Source organism: Garra rufa, chromosome 1, assembly GCF_049309525.1.
Source record: "Garra rufa chromosome 1, GarRuf1.0, whole genome shotgun sequence".
Taxonomy (NCBI): domain Eukaryota; kingdom Metazoa; phylum Chordata; class Actinopteri; order Cypriniformes; family Cyprinidae; genus Garra; species Garra rufa.
In genome coordinates this window covers 40997571-41021969 of record NC_133361.1, presented here as the reverse complement: position 1 = coordinate 41021969, position 24399 = coordinate 40997571, and the positions used below count along the sequence as shown (strand labels likewise).

The 24399-nt window shown below is 36.7% G+C and overlaps 3 protein-coding genes across 3 annotated transcripts; 2 read left to right on the top strand and 1 right to left on the bottom strand.

The window, feature by feature from the left end:
- The first annotated feature begins 4607 nt into the window (after positions 1-4607).
- Positions 4608-7685, top strand: cox6a2 (cytochrome c oxidase subunit 6A2). The gene is made up of 4 exons (XM_073824532.1): positions 4608-4742; positions 6468-6543; positions 7176-7318; positions 7486-7685. The coding sequence occupies exons 2-4, from the start codon at positions 6468-6470 to the stop codon at positions 7573-7575; spliced, it is 309 nt and encodes a 102-aa protein (XP_073680633.1). The 5' UTR covers positions 4608-4742; the 3' UTR covers positions 7576-7685.
- A 547-nt stretch (positions 7686-8232) lies between these two features.
- Positions 8233-20428, bottom strand: armc5 (armadillo repeat containing 5). The gene is made up of 7 exons (XM_073824423.1): positions 19483-20428; positions 19360-19390; positions 17132-17242; positions 16147-17044; positions 13950-14752; positions 13287-13419; positions 8233-10073 (listed from the first exon to the last, which is right to left on the bottom strand). The coding sequence occupies exons 1-7, from the start codon at positions 19897-19899 to the stop codon at positions 8855-8857; spliced, it is 3612 nt and encodes a 1203-aa protein (XP_073680524.1). The 5' UTR covers positions 19900-20428; the 3' UTR covers positions 8233-8854.
- Positions 20429-20743: 315 nt separating this feature from the next.
- LOC141292203 (uncharacterized) lies at positions 20744-23759 on the top strand. Its single transcript, XM_073824203.1, has 2 exons — positions 20744-20973; positions 22876-23759. Exons 1-2 carry the CDS (start codon positions 20880-20882, stop codon positions 23517-23519), a joined length of 738 nt encoding a protein of 245 aa, XP_073680304.1. The 5' UTR covers positions 20744-20879; the 3' UTR covers positions 23520-23759.
- Positions 23760-24399: the final 640 nt, after the last annotated feature.

Sequence of the window (24399 nt, the reverse complement as noted above, 5' to 3'; positions counted from 1 at the left end):
AAAAAGTATGAAGAAGGGTAGCTGGCTCCTGTCGGCATCTATCACAAGTAGGATCGACATTTGGATATACTTTAGACAACTTAGCTTTGGTCCAATAAATTCTGTGAAGCAACTTAAATTGCATTAATGAATGGTGAGCACAAATTGACGAAGTATGTATGCGACGAAGGGCTTTTGACCATTCCTCATCTGTAAAAGCATGATTAAGATCTGACTCCCAAATCTGTTTTATTTTCGACATCGGTGAAATATTTGAGAGTAAATGAAAAAATGGTTTCGTAAATATTGGAAACGGCACCTTTAGAGACTTTTATTTCCAAAATCTGATCTATCTCTTGTTTAAGAGGTGCATGGGGAAACTGAGAAAATTGCAATTCACGAGCTTGAAGATATCGAAAGAAGTTGGTTTTGGGGAGATTATATTTTTCAGAGAGATATGAAAATGTTACAAAAATATTTTCATGAAAAAGGTCATTAATATTTACAATACCCCTTCTGAACCATAATGCGAAAGCTCCATCTGAAAGAGAGGGTAAAAAAGAAGGGTTTTTATATAGGGGGAGAGCGGGGTAAGTTGTCACACTGTTCATAACTCCAATACTAGAGGTTTTATCTCAAAAATGAAATAGCCACTTTGTGTGACGACTTCTTTTATAGTCAACCTCCTGTTCACATGTGGTCAAGACTGCTCTAATCTGAGGTGAGCACAATTTTTTTATTTTTTGACCTAAAAAGTAAAAACAAATCACTTTAAATTTTCTTCAGTACAACACTGTTAGGTATAGATGTTAAAAATTATTATTTTGCACAAAATAGAGGAGACAGTAACGTGTCTTTGGATACTTTAGCTGACGTGCTATGTTGAGCTAACCCTGACATTTAGCCAACATTAGCATACATGTCAGTTTGGGGGCAAGTCGTCACATGTGGACAGGAAGAAAATGACGCAAATTAGCAATTCCTACTGACACGCCAGTGAAGCAGCAACTAGAAATAGAAAAGAATAAGGCTGAATCTAGCAAAAAGCTATTTCAAAAGAAAGGGGGGGGGGGGGGGTTCTTATACAAACATAATGAATCCACTTCAAAACAAAGTTTTCATATATAAATTCAGGAATCACGAATATGAGAAAATACTATTATTTTATATATATTAATTGTATAGCTATAATAGTTGTATCAAATGAATAAGGAAATTATAGTGCCTTAAATTTATTAAGTAATGTTTAATTTCGTTCGTTTCGCTCTCTGGAAATGTAAAGAAAAAAATACCGTTTTTACTTGGAATTTGTTTTGGTTTTAAACAAGCATATACATGAGATAATTTATATATAATTGCTTGAATAAACATTTAAAAATAGTGCTAGAAATTTTATAAATCCCACCCCCTCTCAGAAAATACATAAAACTGACATTACTGAGCTATATGTGTTTAAAAGTAGGCTATTAAAATGGTACAATGGCATTGGTCAGTTCAACATGTTGGGAAATCGGGCATTTTGTCCCGCGTCAGCATTTATTCAACAGTTAATAACGCTCAACATTCAAAAGGTAAATATTATTCAGCCAATAAAGTGTAGGTCTATGTATTTCATAGAAATTGTCTAGTACTATATAAATTACAAAGGTTTAATTGGCATCTTTATTTCAAATGACCCGACCGACCGCGACCCGAATATCATTAAAAATATTTTTGGATGACTTGTAACCACGGGTAACCGCTCATTTTGGATCACCCCGCGCATCACTGTTGCTCACTTGCCGTGTGACAACCGCTTTCTGCGCACATGCTCTGAATGTGTGCACTCAGAAAACTACATATCAGAAGTTTGAACTGATATGGTTTAAAACACATGATTTCAGTGCGATAGACGTGATAATCAACACCAAACAGGTGTTTTTTTTAGCAGAGTATCTGAGGTACAAGGTGTAAAGGCACAGTACTATTCTGGAAAAGGGGGCGGGAAGCAGCAGCTCATTTTCATTTAAAGAGACATGCACGAAAAAGCACGTTTCTGTTTCCAATCAAAATAGGCATTTTCAAAAAGATATAATTAATGATCTTTTGGGTAATTTGAGCTCAAAGTTCATAGACACATTCTAGGGACAGCTGAGACTTATATTACATTTTGTAAAAATGGTATGATAGGTCTCCATTAAAAAGCTTGAGCATTTCAATTGGCAGACAACAGAATTGCAATGCATGCTTATAATAAACAAAACAATATTGTGTGATGCAATGGATTCTGATCGGCTGTCAGTGTTTTTATTCACACTTTCATCATCTGAAAGTCATTCCAACAATGTTGTTCCTCTTTGTTGTTATCGCTATATAAGTCTGGTGTGAACACCCTTATTCTTATAGAATTAGAAACTAATTTTAAAACTTATATCTTTATCCCTATAGTTATTATTCATGGTGTGAACAGAACTTTAGGCTTATATATTAAATGACTCTGATTCTTAAAAAAAAGTTCAGTGTTTTCATCACAAAGCAGCCATACAGTATATTGATTGTTAGTTAGTCATTTAACTGGCCAATTTGTCTATTAGTCAGTGCCTGTATCCAAAGCAAAATTTGTATGCCGTGGAAAATTTTGAAAGGTTACTGCTTTTGTTCAAACAACATGTCTTCGAGTTGAAGAGTCAACATTAGGACATTTGCAGAAGCTATTCTTGGTTTATGGTGGGCAAACTCATTGAAAATATACACAGAACATAATTTTGTGGTTCATGGAACAGCCCTGAAATAACTAAAGACGACATAGTCAAAGTGCACATACACTTATGGACAAAACATACTTTTACATTTTACTTCACTTTACAAACTGTGAAGGTGAGTTTATTAAAGTGGGAGAAATTCTAAATTAAAACAATGTCCCCTCAGATGGTCATTTTTGTTAAGGTACAAGCATGCTCATGGAGCAATAACTTGTATTATTTAGATGGCAAAGGATTTAAATCTGGGACCACTAGCTTAAAAAACACTAGTGAGACCAGTAAAGCTGTTTTTTCGGTAAGGAAATTGTAGCAAATATCAGTCACAAAAAATTCTGAAAAACAAAATGCTCTATAATACAGTGTGCTAGGGATGGACACTCCAGAGGACCAATGTCCATTTTATAGAAGCTACAGGTTATAGAAAAATTATGTATGATAATATGTAATACTACATAAAACAGGATAAAGATTAGATCTAATTTGGCTAATTAGCTACTAAAAGATAGCACTTTTAGCAATTAGGCCTAAGACATTTGAAATATTTCTCATTGTTTTAATGCAGCTGCCAGAAATGCAAGACTCACGGCGCCATCTTGTGACATGTAAGTCTACGACATACTATTACAAACTCTTAGTTCGCCATTGGGCAATTTATAAAAATGATTAGAACTCATTTTTAATCACTGAACAACGGAACAAAACGAAACCATTCATTAATATTAATTTACAAGGTAAATGTGACCCTGGGAAACAAAACCAGTCATAAGGGTACCTTTTTTTGAAATTGAGATGATATAGTTTAATAAGCCTTTTATTGACGTATGGTTTGTTAGAACAGGACAATATTTTGCCGAGATACAACTGTTTGAAAATGTAGAATTTGAGGGTGCAAACTAAATAAATAAATAAAAAATATTGAGAAAATCGCTTTTAAAGTCGTCCAAATGAAGGTTTTAGCATATTACTAATCAAGGTTTTGATACATTTACGGCAGAACATTTACAAAATATCTTCATGGAACATGATCTTTACTTAATATCCAAGAAAAATCGATAATTTTGACCCATACAATGTATTTTTGGCTGTTGCTACAAGTTTACCCATGCTACTCAATACTGGTTTTGTGGTCCAGGGTCACAAATAAACAATCTGAAATAATAATATCCAACATCTGCAGTCATGGCGTTTTTACATTGCATATAAGTTTGAAACATGTTACTAAAATCGTGGTTAACAAATAATTAGAAAGGCTTTCCATTGTTTTTTTTAAAAGACTTTTTAAACCAAACATTCGATTTAGGCGAAATTCGCAATCCTATTTCTTATGAATATTAATATTAAACAACGAATCGGTTTACGACCGCTCGCTGACGTCCAATAACAAAATTTTATTAATATTAATGAGCCAAGCAGTCACTGTAGTAACGGAATTCATAAATTCGCATTCGAGTGGCGGTGTGGTCGTGGTCGAGGCGTCAGAACTGCGAAACTGAAGCGTTTGTCAAAAGAGAAGTGTAGTACTGAACATGTAAAAACAAAGAGAGTGCAAACTGCAGCAGTGAGGTGACATAAGGTCACTTACGGTCACTTAGTCACGTACACACACAAACACGCAGAAACCCAAGCCCTGTGTATAACTCCTATAGCTGTCAACTGAACAGCTAACACATTGACTACGTTAACTAATATCCTTTGTCTTGTTTCTACATTCCATATATGCACATCTACATTTGTGAGTTGACATTTTCTTAAATATAACCTAATGTATTTTATACCTGTTTGTTGTAAGTCTATGTACTCATTGCTCCCCCTATCTCTCCATTACTGATCTGCCCATGCACTTGACCAAATATAACTTCATGATTCTTGGCAGACAGACAGATTTTAGCGGGGAGGAGTCTCATGGTTTAGGCCAGGACAGACCAAAGGACAAACAGACAGAGGTGTAGAAAGAGAAAGTGGCTGATAACTGAGGAACAAAGAAAAAAAAACACCTGACCACCCTCTTTGGAAGCAGAGAACGTAAGTGTCCTTTGCATTAGATGTATAGTTTTAGTTGTTTTGAACTTTGGGGGTTAAATATTAAGAGCACTGGAGGAGTATTTCATACTTTTAACAGCAGTAATGCAACACATGACCCACAACGGAGAGCTTGTTTGTCCTTGTGCAAGGGACATGAACTTTATTCAACGGATTAAAATAACATCTTAAAAATGTATGACAGATTTTCCAATAATGCTACATGTGCATACTTTGAAAGAGGTTTAAGTTTTCAAACAGCACTCAGCGTCGAAGGAGAGGAAAAACTTGTAAAGAGACGAGATAAGCACCAGGCCACAGCCTGGCTAATATGTGAAATGTATCTATTTATTTTATTTATAGGCTATGCATATCTTTTTCATTTATTTAACATTAAACAATTAACAAAATCATTCTCTAACTGTATATATGTCAGGTTTGGTCAGTATTTGACCTCAAACTTTGCATCACCTTCAGTAAATGTGCAAACAGGTGCATGACTTCTCTTTCTGACATGTTTCCGTTTTCACCTCGTTGAACTCTTACTGTAGTTTCATGGTTTGATGAAGGCACTATTTAAGTCTGTGTTGACAAATAACACTCAGACTTACACAGCTGACATTTCATGGGTTTGTGAACAAGTAGAAAGTTGTTACATTCGACTTCTGCTTAACTTCTCCTGCATAAAATAATCTTTATTACTTTTCACCTGTAATATTCTGAATGTTTTATGCAACTGTTGAAGTCAAAAGTTTACATACACCTTGCAGAATCTGCAAAATGTTAATTATTTTATCAAAATAAGAGGGATCATACAAAATGCAGGTTATTTTTTTATTTAGTACTGACCTGAATAAGATATTTTACATACAAAAGTCCACAAGAGTAAATAACAGGTAAATTTATTTTAAAAAAAAATTACCCTGTTCAAAAGTTTACACACACTTAATTCTTAATACTGTGTTGTTATCTGAATGATCCCCAGCTGTGTTTTTTTTTTTTTTTTTTTTTTTTTTTTTTTTTTTTAGAGATGGTTGTTCATGAGTGGCTTGCTTGTTCTGAACAGTTAAACTGCCCGCTGTTCTTCAGAAAACCCTTTAGGTCTCACAAATTCTTTGGTTTTCCAGCATTTTCATATATTTGAACCCTTTCCAACAATGACTATGGTTTTAAGATCCATCTTTTCACACTGAGGACAACTCAGGGACTCATATACAACTATTACAGAAGGTTCAAACACTCATTGCTGCTTAAGAGCCGGGGGTTGAAAACTTTTGAACAGAATGAAGATCTAATTTTTTTTGGTTTTTATTTTGCCTATTTTTTTTTTTCATTTATTACTGAAAATAGTTACGTTTCGCAGAAGACAAAATAAGTTACATTACCCTGATCTTCAAATTCAAAACAAGTTTCCACCCCCCAGCTGTTAATGCATTGTTTGTTTTTTCCTTCTGAAGCATCAGTGAGCTTTTGACCCTTCTGTAATAGTTGCATATGAGTCTCTCAGTTGTGCTCAGTGTGAAAAAGATGGATCTCAAAATCATACAGCTATTATTGGAAAGGGTTTAAATACACAAAAATGCTGAAAAACCAAAACACAGTATTACAATTGTCCTTTATTTGTAATTAAATAAATGCAGATTTGGTGAACATAAGACAGATAAGATAAGACTCACAATATTTTCTAAGTATTAAAATAATAATAATCTTACTGTCTGTGCTCCATAGATGGCAATGTCTCCCACTGCTATGGTGGCCCGCCGGGCTCTTGCTGCTGCATCACAGGGGAGCCATGAAGGAGGAGGTTTGAGATGTTTTTTAGGGGTGGGATCGATGAAACAGGATAAAATAAGCAGATGTTATCCAGTATGGATAAGCAAGTTCTCATAAACCATAATTATTGTAAGCACCTTACATGTATCCGAAACCAAGAATATCTACAAAATGAAATTAATTCAGGGCATTTACATATTCACACAGTAAGAAAGAAATACTGACACAAATCAGATCATTAAAAACATTTCTGCAATAATCAGTGATCATTTTGCTGTATATGGACCCTGGACTACAGAACCAGTCATAAGGGTAAATTTTCAATCATTTGAAAGCTGAATAAATAAGCTTTCCATTGATGTATGGTTTGTTAGGATAGGACAATATTTGAAAATCTGGAATCTGAGGGTGCAAAAAAATCTAAATATTGAGGAAATCGCCTTTAAAGTGGTCCAAATGAAGTTCTTAGCAATGCATATTCCTAATCAAAATTTAAGTTTTGATATATCCTAATGATTTTTGGCATAAAAGAAAATGTTTACCATTTTTGGCTATTGCTACAAATATACCCATGCTACTTAAGACTGGTTTTGTGCTCCAGGGTCACAAATATTACTCTCATAAACATTTAATAGGTGTACTAATGAATTGAATCATACACAGCAAGGACCTGGAAGATCCTGTCCTTCGTATTAGCCCTACCTGGTGTGGGTGTCTGCATGGCAAATGCTTACATGAAGATGCAGGCTCATTCCCATGATCAACCAGAGTTCGTGCCATACCCACACCTCCGCATTCGAACCAAGGTGCCTGTATTCTTGTGTTTTCAGTCAACGCATGCATAATGTAGACTTCTTTCTAATTCCTATAAAACATAGAAGAAAACATTGATGCTTTGTTACTTTGTTAAACATCCTACAAACACTGGACATGACATGAATCATTTTCAAACAGCACTGTCTTTCTTTCACAGCCATGGCCATGGGGTGATGGGAATCACTCCCTCTTCCACAACTCTCATACAAACGCTCTGCCCACTGGTTATGAGGGATCTCACCACTGAGCAGGACGCCCCCTGCTGTCTCAACTGTCTGTCCCCCTAAGATGCCAATCAACACTGATGGACAAGCTTTTAAGATTTTTAACAGAAATAAACAAGAGTTTTCACATTAACATTGTGTGTGAGTGATTAAGAAATGGCCCATAACAATACAAGGATAAGACTATTAAAGGATAGTTCACACAATAATGAAAATTCTGTCATTAATTACTTACCCTCATGTCGTTCCAAATCAGTAAGACTTTCATTCATCTTCGGAACACAAATTAAAATATTTTTGATGAGATCCAAAAGCTTTCTAACCCTGCATAGACAGCAACACAACTACCACGTTTAAGGCCCAGAAAGGTAGTAAGGACAACAATGAATTGTTGAACAAAGCAGTTACTTTTGGTTTCTTTCTCAAAATTATTCTCAAAGCTTCATATAATTCAGATTCAACCACTGATGTCACATGGACAATTTAATTGTGGTTTTTACCACATTTCTGGGCCTTGAATGTGGTAGAATCATTGCGATCTATGCAATTTTCTAAAGTTGCCATTAGGACAGCCTTTTAATTGTTTCCACAGCATTGCTACAAAAAAAAAGCAACCCAGACAGCCCAAATATAAAATCTAGGACTTAACTGAGAGAAAGAAAAAACCAATGTAGGCAACATTAATGCAGAGCTCATTTATTGAGAACCATCCTCTGCCTTTCACCAACATTTGGCCATTTCCATGATTCAATTTCTCATCTATATATACAAAAAAAAAAGTGGCACTCCAACATATATCAGATAATCTAGATTTCTATAAATGAATACAGTGCCATATACAAAAAGAAAAATATAGCTAACATATCTCTTTCTCCTTGACTTTATATTATTCACATAACATACTGTACAACATCATGTACTACATCTGAATACACTGTGACTAGCGTGGAATCAGCATTAAACCCTTTTTGGCAAAATAAGATGAACAAATGAAGTTAAAAAAAAAAAAAAAAAAAAAGGACATACAGTTGGTTATTCTACTGACATCTTGGAAAAAAGAAAATGTTCACATGAAAATAGTACGAATTAGAATGTTCTAAGTCTAAGTATTTCTCAAAATATTTTTGATAGCTCCTCGCTAACTGAGGTTTAATGAGAATGATTATTTTCATTACATCTTGTCCCAAATGTCCTGAAAAATCCAGTAATTCCCATTCCCTTTCTGTGTACTGCGTGTGCACCAAAGCAGCTACTAAATTTGTTTACACCAACAATTTATTACATTCATTTCACTATCCACTATTAGCTGAGGGCTGTTTTGACGAGGTTTAAGATGTCCTGCCTCAGGCCTTCGGTGCAGTCCGCCTCTTGCGCCAAGCGCAGGAAGCAGTCAGTGAAGAGGGAGAGGTGAAGGGAAGCAGGATGGTGCCCCCGAGGCCGCAGCAGAATGGATAGACAGGCCTGGCCCAGTCGGAGGTAAGAGTAGCGCTGTGAGAACCAGTACACCTGTGGCAGCAGAGACTTCAGCCAAGCTCCCTTAGTGTCACTGTCAGAAGATGAAGATGATGATGGAAGCGGTTTGGAACTCTGAGAAGATTTAGAATGTTGTTTGGAACACTTTGAAACTTCAGTTTTAGTCAGATGTGGTGATCCTTCAAGACCTTTGCAGACTGTCGTTGTAGTGATATCTTTCAAACAGCAATGTTTAGTCAGATTCCTTATGACCGAGTAGAGAAGGTCTACGCTTAGGTCCTCAGCTGCCTGTTGTAAACCTGGCACTAAAAACCTACAAGCTCCAATCATCATTTCGGCCAATGGGGTTTTCTGAAATTCCTTCTGTTCCACAGAGCAAGATTCAACCTCGTCCTGTGGTCTAAGCAGCGCACTGGATGCTAAAGAGGACAAAACAAGACAATTTGTATCTTTGCTTTCATCGGTCAAACGACAGCCGTGTAAGTAGTGGAGAACGGGTAAGAGCATTCCACCATTTACGTCCCTGATCCGGATGGCTTCGCCTTTAGCGTTCTGAGCCTCCCCAAATCCTCCCATCAAGAGGGCTCTGAAATACTCAGATCCTATGTCTTTGGCTTCCTCTTTCCCCGTGATGGCCTCGTGATTGGCTTGTAGAAGAGTTCCATCATCAAGGAGGAAAGTCAGGTCATGAGTTGCCTTCAAGTAGGGACATGACTGGTTTTCTTGAGGTTGGGATTTGTTTTCCAGAACTTGGGTTGTGTCTGTTCTGGTCTGGCAATCTGTGCTACAATTCCTTCTGTCCTCCTTGGAAGTTGACAGTAGACTGGAGAGGCAGCCAATCAGAAGAGAGACGTACAGGGATTTAAATCTCAAAGAGGACGCCTTCTCAAGAGGATGCAACCAGCCGGCAAGAAACGGCATACATTTGTCAGATTGCCCATCTTCATTATCATCATCATCATCTTCGTCTCTGTGACAGCCAATCAGTTCAAGAGCTGCTGCCAGCCCTCCACTATCCAAAAGCAGCTTCTTCAAAAGAACTCGGTTGCTGCAGAGAAAAATAAAAGTAAATAAATGAAGGCGGTTAAACAAACTAAATGGGTCAAGTGTGACATTCATTTTTTGTTGTATTTATTTATAAAAAAGGGCATTAAAATACAATTCATACATGCAATTACTTGAATATTTCTAATTAACATGTTTTTAAGATATATATTAAAGGGATAGTTCACCCAAAAATGAAAACTGTAAATTTTTTAGCTTTATGACCCCCCCCCCCCCCACGTCCATGCGACATCAGTGGTTCAACCATAATTTTACGAAACTATGAGAATACTTTTTGTTGTGCAACTGAATGTAACAAAGCGCAACACATGCATGCTCTACATCAGCAGCACCATGCTATGGACTATTTTGTAGATATTCTTGGTACCTTAATTAGTAGTTGTGTAATTTTGCCTTTGACTTTTTCTGATTGTCTGAGTTAATGTTTATATGATTAGTTTGTTGGTCGTTGAGATTCATACACACATCTGTGTTTGTTTGGCCAGCTAGTTTAGTGTTTGATGTTCTTGAGATTTTTTTTAGTTCTTTGCAATAATTGATCAGGACAACACTGTTTAAGAGCACTAAACTGAGTTCAACTTAGACAAAACACAATACACCATATCCAAACATAAACATATAACAAACTTCATCTGCTGTTAAAGTACTTTGGTGTACTTTGCTGTAATACAAAAGCTTTGAAAACATTATTACAGCAGCCTAATTTTTTTTTTTATAATTCCAAGAGGTAAATTAAAAGAAACACTATTATGTGACATTTTATTGTTTATATTTTCTTCAGTAATTTTGTTTGTTAACAGCAGGTGTTTATCATTAATGATTCAATGATCACTTCATTATCTCATCAACTTGTTAACATGTTCAATAGGGAAACATCTAAAACTTTATGTCAGGGGAGGCCCGAGGACTGGAGTTGAAAACCCCTGCTTTAAATAAATAGTTTAATTCGCCATTTTTATTTTGACTGTTGTTCTTGGTGTTCAATGGTTTGTAATTATTTTGCTTATTCAAGTGTTTTTTGTGTTCAAAAGAAAATGTGTATGTCTGCTTGGTTTGGTCAGTGTTTTTTTAACTTTTTTTGAACCTTTAGTTTAAAGGAGTCATGAAGTGACAAATCAAAATGAGAAATTCTCTTGATCTTTTGACATAAGTAATCTCGCGTAGACCTTCAGCCGTCAGTCTGAAGGTCTGGAATTCATGGCAGCTTTCATTGGCCAAGGCCCGCCCATAAAGCTGCTTGACCGACATGTCAAACAACCAATCACAGTTCGTTTCGTTTTGCGTCACGTTTCGGTGCGTGGAAATGCCTCAACAACAGACTGGCGTGCAACAAGCCAGTCATTGAAATAATCAGCATTGAAAGTTAAATGGGAAGAGGGAGAACAAGCAGTAAGTCAGTAATTTGTTTGTGAATGTCGCAAGTGTGTATAACAACAATGGCATCTGCATAAGCACATTTTAGCAAAACGCTGAGTAAATCAGTCTGTGCTTTGTTCCCCGGCGGACCGAAAATAAACACGACACTCGTGTCTCCCGGAAATCCGGTCAAATTCAACTAATCAATGACGACTTCGACATTCCTGAAGTGTTTCCAGTTAAGTGTACCATATGCATCAGACCTTTAGCCAACGTTCCGTGGGCGTGACGTCTGAGGCTGAGACTATGACATAAGAGGTTAATTGTACTATAAAAACATCCTGTAAGTTTCAGAACTCAAAACTTTGTAATTTGTCTAAAAACAGCTATTGAAGGCAGTCTGCCAAAACGACATAATAGTGTGGAAAAACAGAGTCTTTGTGGATGAACTTTATTTTTGATGAAGTTCCAGACCACATCTGTAAGATGGTCATTTGTTTACAAACAAGGCACAATTCAACACATTTTCAGAAAGACGTAAGATGCATTGCTGACTATATTGGATCAGACAGTAATGTCGCAACACACAAGTGTGAGTAAGTGTTTTTATAACGTGGTCATTATTGCTTTGTGTGTTATTATAGATCGTTTGATACGTACTGAGTTAGTGTTGGGCGATATGCACAATTTTCACATTGTCCTATCGTCAGCCTGTGAGATCGCCGATACACGATACTATCGTGCTAATTTATTTAATAATATGTAAATGTGTCAATATGTAATAAATTCCTTATTCGTTTTGTAAGGGTAGTGCATGTGACTTGTGACACAGCTGTGCATGTACAGAGCGCTGACGGTAGGTTCTGTCGGAGAGGTTCAAGTTTACTTTCGGTTTCATTCTCTGATATCTTCAGGGAGCGGTAAATGTGCATGCTTGAATGCAAATGAATGTATCTTTCTATACCATCATATTGCTATAATGCTACCACTGTATGTCTGATCTTTGTCATCAGTTCATGTTGTAGTTCAGTTCATTAAGAATGTGGAGAAGCGATGTGCGTGTAATTCACGTGCGTATGTTTAGCGCCATTTTATCACATTGTAATTCTAGTTAACGCATACAGATGTTACTGAGGTGAATGTTTTTGTTTACTATATACAGACGGATTTTCATATATCGTATTTAATTCAGCCTAAACCACATTTTACTACCTCTGTTATCCTAATGACTGTCTGCACTTAATCTATGCTTGTGTTTATACCATGGCAAGTTTCTGAGGCATCCTAGAACCGACTCTCCGCGCTGCATCGCTAAAGTTAGATGCATTTTTGATGCATAATAATAATAATAATAATCGTCTTACTATCGTCAAAGGCATCAGCAACAGGCGATATCTTTGACTATCGTCGATACACGATACTATCGTCTATCGGCACAACCCTATACTGAGTATTTATGCATTTAAAATGTCAATGTTGTCAAACATACACAACTGTTAGCCAATCACACTAGTGTGCATTTACTTCTGAGTTTACAATCTGCTACGCCTATTCAAACAGAGTGTTTAAATGAGGGGAGTCAAAGCAGGAAAGACAAAAGCCTATTACTTATAAATTATGTTTTTTGATCAAAAAACTTTGGAACATTATACATGGACCTCAGAGAACAGTTCAAAATAATAAAAAAGGCAGTTCATGACCCCTTTAACAATTACTTTTCTATGAACTTAACGTGTTTTAAACTAGACTTTTTTTCTTTTAATTCACTAACAATCTCATTTGTCGTTGACCCACATATATTAAGATATAAAAGGATTAAAAATAATCCGGAAAGTCATACCTGTTAATCAGAGGCAGAGAAAGGACACAGTAGAGCTTGTCAGATTCAGAGCCTGACAGCATGATGTGTGTAAGAACTCCAGAGCCAAATCCAGACTCACTCTGAACCCTCAGATTACTGAGTAGACACAAACCTGAGGAGCCAAAAACATTTTAGCTTTGAATAAACAGAATTAAATATGTGACCCTGGACCACAGAATGAGTCATAAGGGTCAAATTTTTTTTTTATTGAGATTTATACATCACCTGAAAGCTGAATATAAAAGCTTCCATTAATGTATAGTTTGTTAAGGACAATATATGAGAAAATCTAGAATCTCTATTAAAAAAAAAAAATATATATATATATATATATATATATATATATATATATATATATATATATATATTGAGAGTTTATTAAGTTCTTAGCAATGCATATTACTAATAAAAAATTAAGTTTTGATATATTTATGGTAGGAAATTTACAAAATATCTTAATGGAACATGATATTTACTTAATATACTAATGATTTTTGGCATAAAAGAAAAATGGATAATTTTGACTCACAGAGTATATTGTTGGTTATTGATACAAACATACCCGTGAGACTTATGACTGGTTTTGTGGTCCAGGGTCACATATAATATGCATCAATAATGTATATCAATAAAGTCACAAACCTAGTTGTGTAATTTTGCCTTTGACTTTTTCTGATTGTCTGTCCGTTCCTCCAATTCCCTCTCCTTGCACACAGAGTCTCTGTCTGATTAGAGCTATGGCTCCAGTTCTGACCAAAGCTTGAAAGCAGTTTGGGTTGCAGCTGAGGCGTCCGAGCATCCGAAAGCATCGCCCGCTGGGGTCATGGTGCTGGGTGAGGTAGTACAACAGCCCGGAGAAAACGTTTGTGTTGATGAGTGCCGTGCTGGGGTCTGAGGCATGGGAGTAGCGTGACAAGAGCAGGAGAATGGGGGATTCTGGTGCCCAGGCTTCAGGGTGATAAGGATGATGGTAGACTGGGGTTTTTGGCATCACAGGGGGGCTTTCCAGGGTGACCACACTACAGCGAGAGGAGGATGTAGAGGCCCTGAGCCTCTTTCTGGGAGGAGAGGAGATTTGGAGGGGAGATGAGGAAGGTTTTGTCACTGAAGGTGGTTGCTCAGATTGAGGGGTGGAGGTACAGGAGGCCACTGAAGAAGGCGGCGAACCTGGAACGTTCCGAGGAGATAATGGAATGGAAGAGGAGGAGGAGGAGGAGGAAGAGGAGGAGGAAGAGGAGGAACAGGAGAGCCTTATGGGTTTGGAGCGGGCGGAGGGAGAAAAGTGGGGTGGACGCAAGGTTGAGTTCTGTGAGATCTCAGAGCAAGGTGTAAGTGGTGACGATGAGATGGAGGAATGAGGGCTGCCACCAAAGACTTCACTTCCACATGGGGATTCAGTCAGTTCACCCTCAGATGAGATTAGACCTTCAGATACAAGCCAAGACCTGAGGAAAGAACACAGAGAAAACTAAGCAACATACATCATTTTGCCATAAAACACGTCAGTTTACAAAGGATCACACTGAAATTATATGATTTTCAAAACATACTCTTTGATTTTGGTCATTTAGTCAATGAAATTACTGAGGAAAAAAGCTTGTTAATTCAGGATTTTTAAAATGATCATGATATCATGTTAGAATATTTCTAACTTAAAGAGATAGTTCACCCAAAAAATGTCATTAATTACTCACCCTCATGTTGTTCCAAACCTGTAAGACCTTTGTTCATCTTCGGAATACAATTTAAGATAATTTTAATGAAATCTGAGAGCTTTCTGACCCTGTATTGACAGCAAAACAACTACCATGTTCAAAACCCAGAGGATAATAAGCACAACAATGTTCTAACTACCTTTCTAGTCCTTGAACGTATCAGTTGCTTTCTATGCAGGGTCAGAAAGCGCTCGGACTTCATCAAAAATATCTTAATTTGTGTTTTGAGGATGAATGAAGGTCTTACAGGTTTAGAGCGACATGAGGGCGAGTAATAAATGACAAAAAATTCATTTTGGGTAAACTATCCCTTTAAAACATTTTGCTTATGAAAGTGTGGCAAGAAAAGAACAACAAAGCATATAATCTAAAAGTTAATGTCAAATCAATATCAGGTTTTCACAACAAGGACTGTTTTAAAACTTATTGATAAATTGTCAAACATGTTTACATTTTAAATTTGTGACCCTAGACCACAAAACCAGTCATAAGGGTAAATGTTTTGAAATTGAGTTTCATACATAATCTGAAAGCTGGATAAATAAGCTTTTTATTGAAGTATGGTTAGGACAGGACAATATTTGGCCGAGATACAACTATTTGAAAATCTGGAATCTGAGGGTGCATTGAGGACATTGAGAAAAACACCTTTAAAGTTGTCCAAATGAAGTTCTTACGATATATATTACTAATCAAAAGTTACGTTTTTATATATTTACGGTAGGAAATTTACAAAATATTTTCATGGAACATGATCTTTACATGAAAGAAAAACAATTATTTTGACAATTATGGCTATTGCTACAAATATACCTGTGCTTAAACTGGTTTTGTGGTCCAGGGTCACATATATGGTTTAATTTTCTAATCTAATTTAATTTTCTATGGTTTAATTTTTTAATTTTTAATTTAGCATTTTGTTGACTAAAACTAGATACTAAAATTGACTTAATGATGACATGGAAAACTGACTGATTTATAAAAAATAAAAATATTTAATGCTACATATCATATTACTGGTCTGTGCTGCTAGTCTGCCGAGTGTGAAAATATGGTATGATATTCATTTTCATATGTAAATGATTTTGTACGTTCTGTTTTCGGTAAAACTATGAATAGCCGACCTAAGGCTGAGGAAGCTGGAAGATCCTGACGTCTGGTCTTTGCTCACATCCTCCCTCTTGTTCCCTTCAAGGGCCGAGAAGTCAAATGAGTCAAAACACGAGGTCATCAGTTCAGGGCATGGAGAACTAGAGGACAGGCTGGCGTCCATCTTTCCTGCAGTCGGCTCTTCTCCATGAGCAAACTCAACCAACCGCTTCATCAGCAGTGGCACCAACCCAAGCTCCTGCAGCTGTTCAAGAGCAGATTCATCGTAGACAAAGTCCACACAGGCTAGAACGGCAAACCGCGTGAGCGGATGGTTTTGATGGGCGGATAAAAAGCTGATCAGCACCTCCAGTCCCCCACTCTCCTTTACCTTAGCCCTGTTCACAGCCTCTCGGCAGCACAGGCACAAGGCCTTGAAGAACACACCTGACTTCAGAGGATCCTTCTTCACTTCCTCTGCAAACTTCTGAATGGCTCCCAATGAACCGACCAGCGGCCTCAGGCAGGCCTGTGAGCACAAGTTAGCCAGAGTCTTCAAAGCTAGCTCTTCCAAAGGCCGACCACCTTCTCCCGAAGCGAGGACCCCGAGATTAGTCAATGCCCCGGATCTAGACATCTCCCTTGCACACTCTGCGCTGCAGCCTCTGGTGAGCTCATGAATGGCACGAAGAGATGCCCGTCGCAGACCTGAAGGGAACTCTGGAGCAATGAACAATGCAAGAGATGGGAGAGCGCCTTGTGAAAGCAGCAGAAGCCGGTTGGCAGGCGTGTCAGAAAGATACACGATCGCACGGGCAGCAGATTGAACACATTCCACTTTGGAAGCACAGAGTTCAGGGGCTGGAGTCAGTGAAGAGGGAGAGGATGGAGGTGGAGAGATAGACAAGCAGAGCAGGAGAAGTGGAACACCACCTGAATGAGAGAGACGGAAATATAATGGCTCAGAGTGTTTTACTTTCTTTGAGTGAATATAATGGAGATTAAAATTGTGGAACTAACCTGCAGAGTGGACCACAGCAGAACCCTCTGGGTCCATCGCGAGATTTCCCAGAGCTCGTGCTGCTCGATTTTGCACCGTCTCCACAGAGACATTTCTCTTTAGGACGTCCACTACACAAATGAAAGATCATAACCATTTATGATAAAAAAAAAAAGCAGCCATCTTTTTTTTTTTTGATGCCATAGAAAAACCATTTTGGTTCCCCCAAAAAAGACTTCAGTGAAAAGTTCTTAAAATAACTTGGTGCTAAGCGTAAAGAACATTCTTCCACTATAGTAAACCCGATCTTAGAGGTTCTTTATGAAACCATAGATGCCAATGGAAGAAATCTTTATTTTTAAAGATTTAATTTTTTGCTGTGTGCAGTTTCAATACCGCTTCAAAGGGCTCTACACAACCACAGCCAAGGAATAAGGGTCTTATCTAGAGAAATGATTGGTTATTTTCTAAAAAATTTAAACTTTATATACTTTTTAACCATAAATGTTCTTGCACTAGCTCGACCTCATGCATTACATAATAAAGTTTGAAAGGTCATGCGTGATGTAGGTGGAAATACCAACCCAGTGTTTACAATGTGGACATGCAAAGCAAGTCAAACGGACTTTAGGAAAAAAAGGTAAAACATATATGTTAGATGGTTTTGAAGTTGAAAATTAGATTTTTCATTCTACACTCTTAAAAATTGTTTACAAAAGGGTGATGTTTTTGTGTTGATGCCATAGAACAGGGGTCCCCAAACTAAGGCCCGGGGGCCAAATGCGGCCCGCCCCCACATTTGGACCGGCCCTCTGAACAATGCCAGAGATATATTTTTGTTAAATGTGAGCTAAATCATCACAATTAAAAGAACCAAAGACTTAAACTACTTCAGTCTGTGTGCATTAAATGTATTTAATAGACATGTTTTACAATTTGAGTTGAATTACTGAAATAAATGAACTTTTCCATGACATTCTAATTTACTGAGAAGCATGTAAATCTTTTGAAAAGAAATGATCATTTGTCTGTCTGGTGCATAAAAAATAAAATAAAAACTATTCTAGCATTAAAAGGTATAATAAATACAGGTAAAACCATAATAAAATAATAATAATAATAATAGTAGTCCGGCCCATTGAAATTTTCTTTTATAAACCGACCCGGCCCCCCATTAAAGAAAAGAAAATCATGTGGCCCTCTCAGAAAAAAGTTTGGGGACCCCTGCCATAGAAGAACCATTTACTGTGAACAGTTCTTAAAAGATCCATTTTGAAGAACATTTTAAAAATCTAAAGAACCTTTTTCGGCTATAAAGGAACTTTTCTGCATTTGAAAGGTTCAATGGATGCTCAAAGTTTTTAATGGAACCATTGATGCCAATAAAGAACCTTTTTTTTTTTTAAGAGTGTACCCTACCTTTTCAAACCAAAGTACACAGGTGAAGAATTAACCACACGTGACCTTTCCCAACTGATTATGTAATATGCAAAGCCGTAGATGTGCATCACAGAGCTAGTGCAAGACGAGCATTTGTGATTAAAATGTATATAAATTTTAATTTTTTGGAAGAAATGGCCAATCCTTATTCCTCATCTAGGATCGTGTCTGAGCCCTTTGAAGCGGCACTGAAACGTGATCCCCATTGAAATCCACCATATGGAGAAAAATCCAGGAATTCTTTCCTCAAAAACTTTAATTGCTTTAAGACTGAAGAAAAAAAACATGAACATCTTGGAAAACATCAGAAAATTTTGATTCTGGAAGTGAACTAATCCTTTAAGAAGTTAATATTCCTGAGTGATTTCACTGTGCTGCATGTTTTTAATGCACACATATAAAAATAGTAGAGCTGCAAAACGATTGCTTGTGATAAATCAATTCAAAACAAAAGTTTGTGTATATTTATTATGTATATATAAATACAAACATATATGTATTTATTTATTATAAAATATTTGTATGTAAACACTTGTATATAATTGATATTATAAATATTTTACAAATAAATTAACATATTTTCCTTAACGTATACATGCGTATTTATAGATGCATAAATATACACAGTACACACACATATAGTGTGCAATACTATATATGTACTATATACTATAAATAAACTTTTATTATGAATCAATTAATCGCAACCAATCGTTTTACAACTCTAATCAATATAACGTGTAGAAAATAATGTCTGATGTCACTATAAAAACTAACTGATCTTTATGAAGCCTTTCGAGTGACTTACCAACAACAGACACGCCATCAAGCTTCCTTACCTATAAGGAGAATTAAAAAAAGAACATTGATTCTATACAACTAAATGACAGCAATCATTGCAAGCTATACATTAGAGCAGCATCTTTCTTACTTCTATTCTTGTCAGTTTTTCAGTGCAGCAGTTGGCCAGGATGCTAAGTGCCAGGTCCAGAAACTTCCTGGAGCTTTCTGGTCGCCTCAGGAGATCCAGCAAAGGAGGGAGTCCTCCTCGTGACTGGTAGCGGGCTATCCTGCTGCCACCTCCTTTGATGTGCTGCGTCCGAATGGCCACCAGTGCCCTCCACTGACCAGCTTTGAGTCTCTTGTCTGCATCTCTGGCTTTGTCACCTCCAGTGACGGGCTTATTGTCTGCTCCCGACAGTCCACTGCTGTGATTGTCTGCTAATGTGCGGGTTTTGGACAGCTGAGCCAAACACCAGGTCAGAGAGGATTCTGGGAGAGGAGTGGCAGATGCCTCCAGGGTGCTGTTCGAATGTCGTTTAATTACTTGTTCTGAAGGTGCAGACATGATGAACCAGGAGTCCAGAAGCACCTCCCCACCTCCACCCCCTGTTTTGCAACTTAATTACTATATCTTCTTAATATTTTAAGGTACAACAATATTTCACTGGATTTAAATAACTTTGTAACAACACCAAACACTAATTACATCTAGAATAAAAAATAAAAATAAATAACTAAAAAAAAAAAAAAACACATGAACTAACACAAAGTCCTCCTATGATTGACACATTTCATTCAAAGAAAAACAAGCATTCAAAAAACTACAACTACCATGTTCACCAATCAAAGCAAGCCCAGAGCAATGACTTCTGGGAAATGAAGTCTTCTAACCAATGCGATATATTTAATTACGGCCTACAGTGGGCGGTAGGCCACAAAAGGTAAAATCCTTGACAGTGCTGCCTGAGAGTAACCTATTTGGGTGTATTTTGATGTTTCGATGAAGAGTGAGAAGGTTTCGTTAACTTTTCATCTTACTCACGTCAATTTTCCTACGCGCTACAAAGCGCAATCGCCTCAGATTTGCACTGGCGCCATCTTTAGTAGAGCGACAAACAGGAGGGTTTTTCAGAAAGGGAGGGGTATTTGTAGACTCGGTCTCTTTAGAGCCTATGGGAGTTGTAGTTTCAGGACAGCTCAGTTATTGACTTTTTTAATACTAAAGATAACAGAACCATTCAAAAGGTATCAATTCGTGTATGCAGGTATTTATTTTAACATAAAGAAGAAAGCAGGCTATGCTTGTTGACGTTCTGCCTTGAATGCGAAACGCGTGTAAAAACAATAGCAAGCATTTCCCACAATCCTCCCTCAAACGCCATGTTCATTTCCGGGAAAAATACAACAACACCCTGTTCAGCGCTGTCTGCTGCAAACGAGGTCGTTGTTATTATCATCGCTCGAAAAAAACTCATCGCTGGAGTTGTTAAAATCCACGATTAGTCATAATAACGCTTGACGAGATTAATATAAAATCAATGCAATATGGAGGTCATTGAGTCAATTGTCACAGACGCCATTGAGGTGGAAGACTCAACAACTACGGTTACGACTTTGGAGACCGAAAAGTCAAAAACAGGTAAGATGTGAGTAAGTCAATGCAGCAGTGTGTACACTAAGCATCGCCAGCGAGGAGGACACGGTGAGCCTGATGGTACAGATTGGCCTTCCCACCAGTTTTAGGTTACTTATGAGCTTCAGACCTCCGAAACAATAGGTTTATGACGGAATTATATTTTAGTTAGTATACATTCATATCACCCAGTTTCTACAACATTTTAATTGCATGTACTATTTTGTGTGAAATATTTTTATTTCTTGTTTAAATATGGTAAAAGTTAAATAAATAAAAATGTTTTGATATTTTTCATATAACCTGAGAGATTTATGTCTATCAGGGTCCTTACAGTCCTTTAAAAGTTCATAAAGATATCAGTCATTTATATTAAGTAGTAATGCAAGTCACTTTATATGATAAACATACTTAAGTTAGACTTTAATTCATTCACTTTAATCATTAAAGTGAGTGAATTAAAGGGATTGTTCACCCGAAATAACAAAATTCTGCTCTGTAATTACTCCAAACATGTAACGTCTTCATTCATCTTCAGAACACAATTGAACAATAAAAAAAATGACAAAATTAAGATATCTTTGATGAAATCCAAGGGCGTTCTGACCCTGCATAGACAGCAACGTAACTGACACGTTCAAGGCCCAGAAAGGTAGTAAGGACATGTTGATTGTGTCAAATTTAAACTTAACAAAATAAAAACTACAGTCGAGGTCAAAAGTTTACACACACCTTGGACAATCTGCTAAATGTAAATTATTTTACCAAAATAAGATCATAGTATAAGATCAAAATGCATGTTATTACTTATTTAGTACTGACCTGAATAAGATATTTTACATAAAGACATTTACATATAGTCCACAAGAAAAAATAATAGTTGCATTCATAAAAATGATCCTGTTCTGTAGTTTACATACGCTTGATTCTGTGTTCATACCTGAATAATCCACAGCTGTTTTGTTTTTTTTGTTTTTTAGTGATAGAAAAATCCTTTAGGTCCCACAAATTTTTAGTTTAGCATTTTTGAGTATCTGAAGTCTTTTCAACAATGACTGTATGATTTTGAGATCTATCTTTTCACACTGGGGACAATTAAAGGACTCGTATGCCACTATTACAGAAGATTCAAACACTCAACGATGCTCCAGAAGGAAAAATTGTGTATTAAGAGCCAGGGGTGAATACTTTTGAACAGAATGAAGATGTGTACATTTGGTCTTATTTTGCCTAAATATATATATTTTTATTTAGTACTGCCTTTTAGAAGCTACAGAGGATACTTGCATGTTTCCCAAAATACAAAATAATTTAAATTTACCCTGATCTTCAAATTAGATCAAATTGATCTTCTTTATGCATTGTGTTTGCTTCTGGAGCATCAGTGAATGATTAAACCTTCTGTAATAGTTGCGTATGAGTCCCTCAGTTGTCCTCAGTGTGAGAAGATGGATCTCAAAATCATACAGTCTTTATTAGAAAGGGTTCAAATACACAAAAATGCTGAAAAACCAAAGAATTTGTGGGACCTGAAGGATTTTTCTGAAGAACAGCGGGCCGTTTAACTGTTCAGGACAAACAAGCGACTCATGAATAACTATCATATACACAGTATTAAGAATCAAGTGTATGTAAACTTTTGAACGGGTCATTTTTATAAATTCAACTATTATTTTCTCTTGAGGACTGTGTGTAAACATCTTTTTTTGTGATCTTATTCAGATCAGTACTAAATAAGAAATAACATGCATTTTGTGTGATCCCTCTTATTTTGGTAAAATAACTACCATTTTGCAGATTCCGCTAGGTGTATGTAAACTTTTGACCTCAATTGTATATATCTTAAATATTTGAGTACATTCTTGTTCTGAAATAACTAATAATCTACTAATAATCTTTTTCATTTAGAGTTTGTGTGGACACTTCAAGCTACATGGCATCTCGTCCACGTTCGTTTGGACATGGACCCAGAGTTTGACCAGCCTGTGTGCAAGAAGAAGAAGCTGTGGGAGACTGTGGCTGAGAGAGTCACTGCAAAGCTAAGAGCTGAGGAAGGCACGGATGTCTCCGTCAAAGCCTTCGAATGCGACCTAAAGTGGAGAAACATGTTAGCAACTTATCGCAAAAATGCTGAGCGAGCGAAAAGACTGGGAACCAATAGTGTTCACTGGGAGTTCTTCAAAGAGATGCATGAAGTGCTGGGAAGGAGCTACGAGGAGGTCGAGGCTCAGCGCAAGGCTAAGCTCAATGGTACCAAGCTGGGCAAGGCCATAGCCAGCAAACGATTTACCCCGATACTTCCCACACCCGCAGCTACAGCGCCACAGCTACCCAACGCCAGGCCTCCTCAGGATTTGCTGCAGTTGTACCTGGAGCTGCAGGAGAGGAAGCTGAACATGTGGGCTCAGCAGAAAGCTCTGGAAGAGAGGAAGATCGAGGCCATCAATAATTTGGCGCGTGCCATTACTTGCCTATCCCAGAACAGTGCCATGCCAGTGCCTAAAGAGTGTTTGACAGACACCCCGGTTTCCCCAGGAGTTCCCAGGAATTAGTTGTGTGCTTGACATTGTCTTTTTGGATAAGAAATTGACTTTTATTTTTAGAGAAATGCCCGATATGAACCCCTTTCAGAGAATTAAAAAGAGTTGAATTAACAGCAGCAACTTGTTTAAATATACTTGGTTTTCCTTTTCCTCATTATAAATTGCAAAAATATATCTGAGCAATTAAATGTCACATTCATGTAAAATGAGTAAAGGACAAGTTGTACATAGTCTTTTTGTGTTTTAATAAAAAAAGTTTATCACAATTTGTTTCTGCTAAAGCTTTCTTCATACCACTAAAGATTCATTAATCACACACTGAATCTCAAGAGCTATAAAGTGATAATTACGTCATCATTTACATATCGTTCCTAACGTTTTTACACGAATGGACCAACGTTATTATGATTAACTTGGTTGCATTAGTTAATGAACAAACAATTAGCCATACATTTATTACATTATTCATTAATCGTTGTTAATGTAAATGAAAATACAGTCGTTCATGTTAGTTCACAGAACATTTTCTAATGATAACAAACACAACTTTTGATTTTAATAATGCATTAGTGAATGTTAAAATTAACATTAAGATTAAGATGAATAAATGCTGTAGAAGTATTGTTCATTCTTAGTTCATGTTAACCAATGCGGTTAACTGTTAACTAATGAACCTTATAGTAAATTGTTACCATTAACTTAAACTAAAACCATAAAAAAAACATTTTTATTACTTAAAAAAAAAACATTTCCTGAAATTATGAAATGAATGTACTTTTCTCAAGCATAAATATGGTCCATTCTACAGAACTGATGCAAACTGCTGTCCCACAACCAAAAAAAAAAAACGCATTTAAAAAGCATTTCGTTATTCGGTATAAAAAGCATT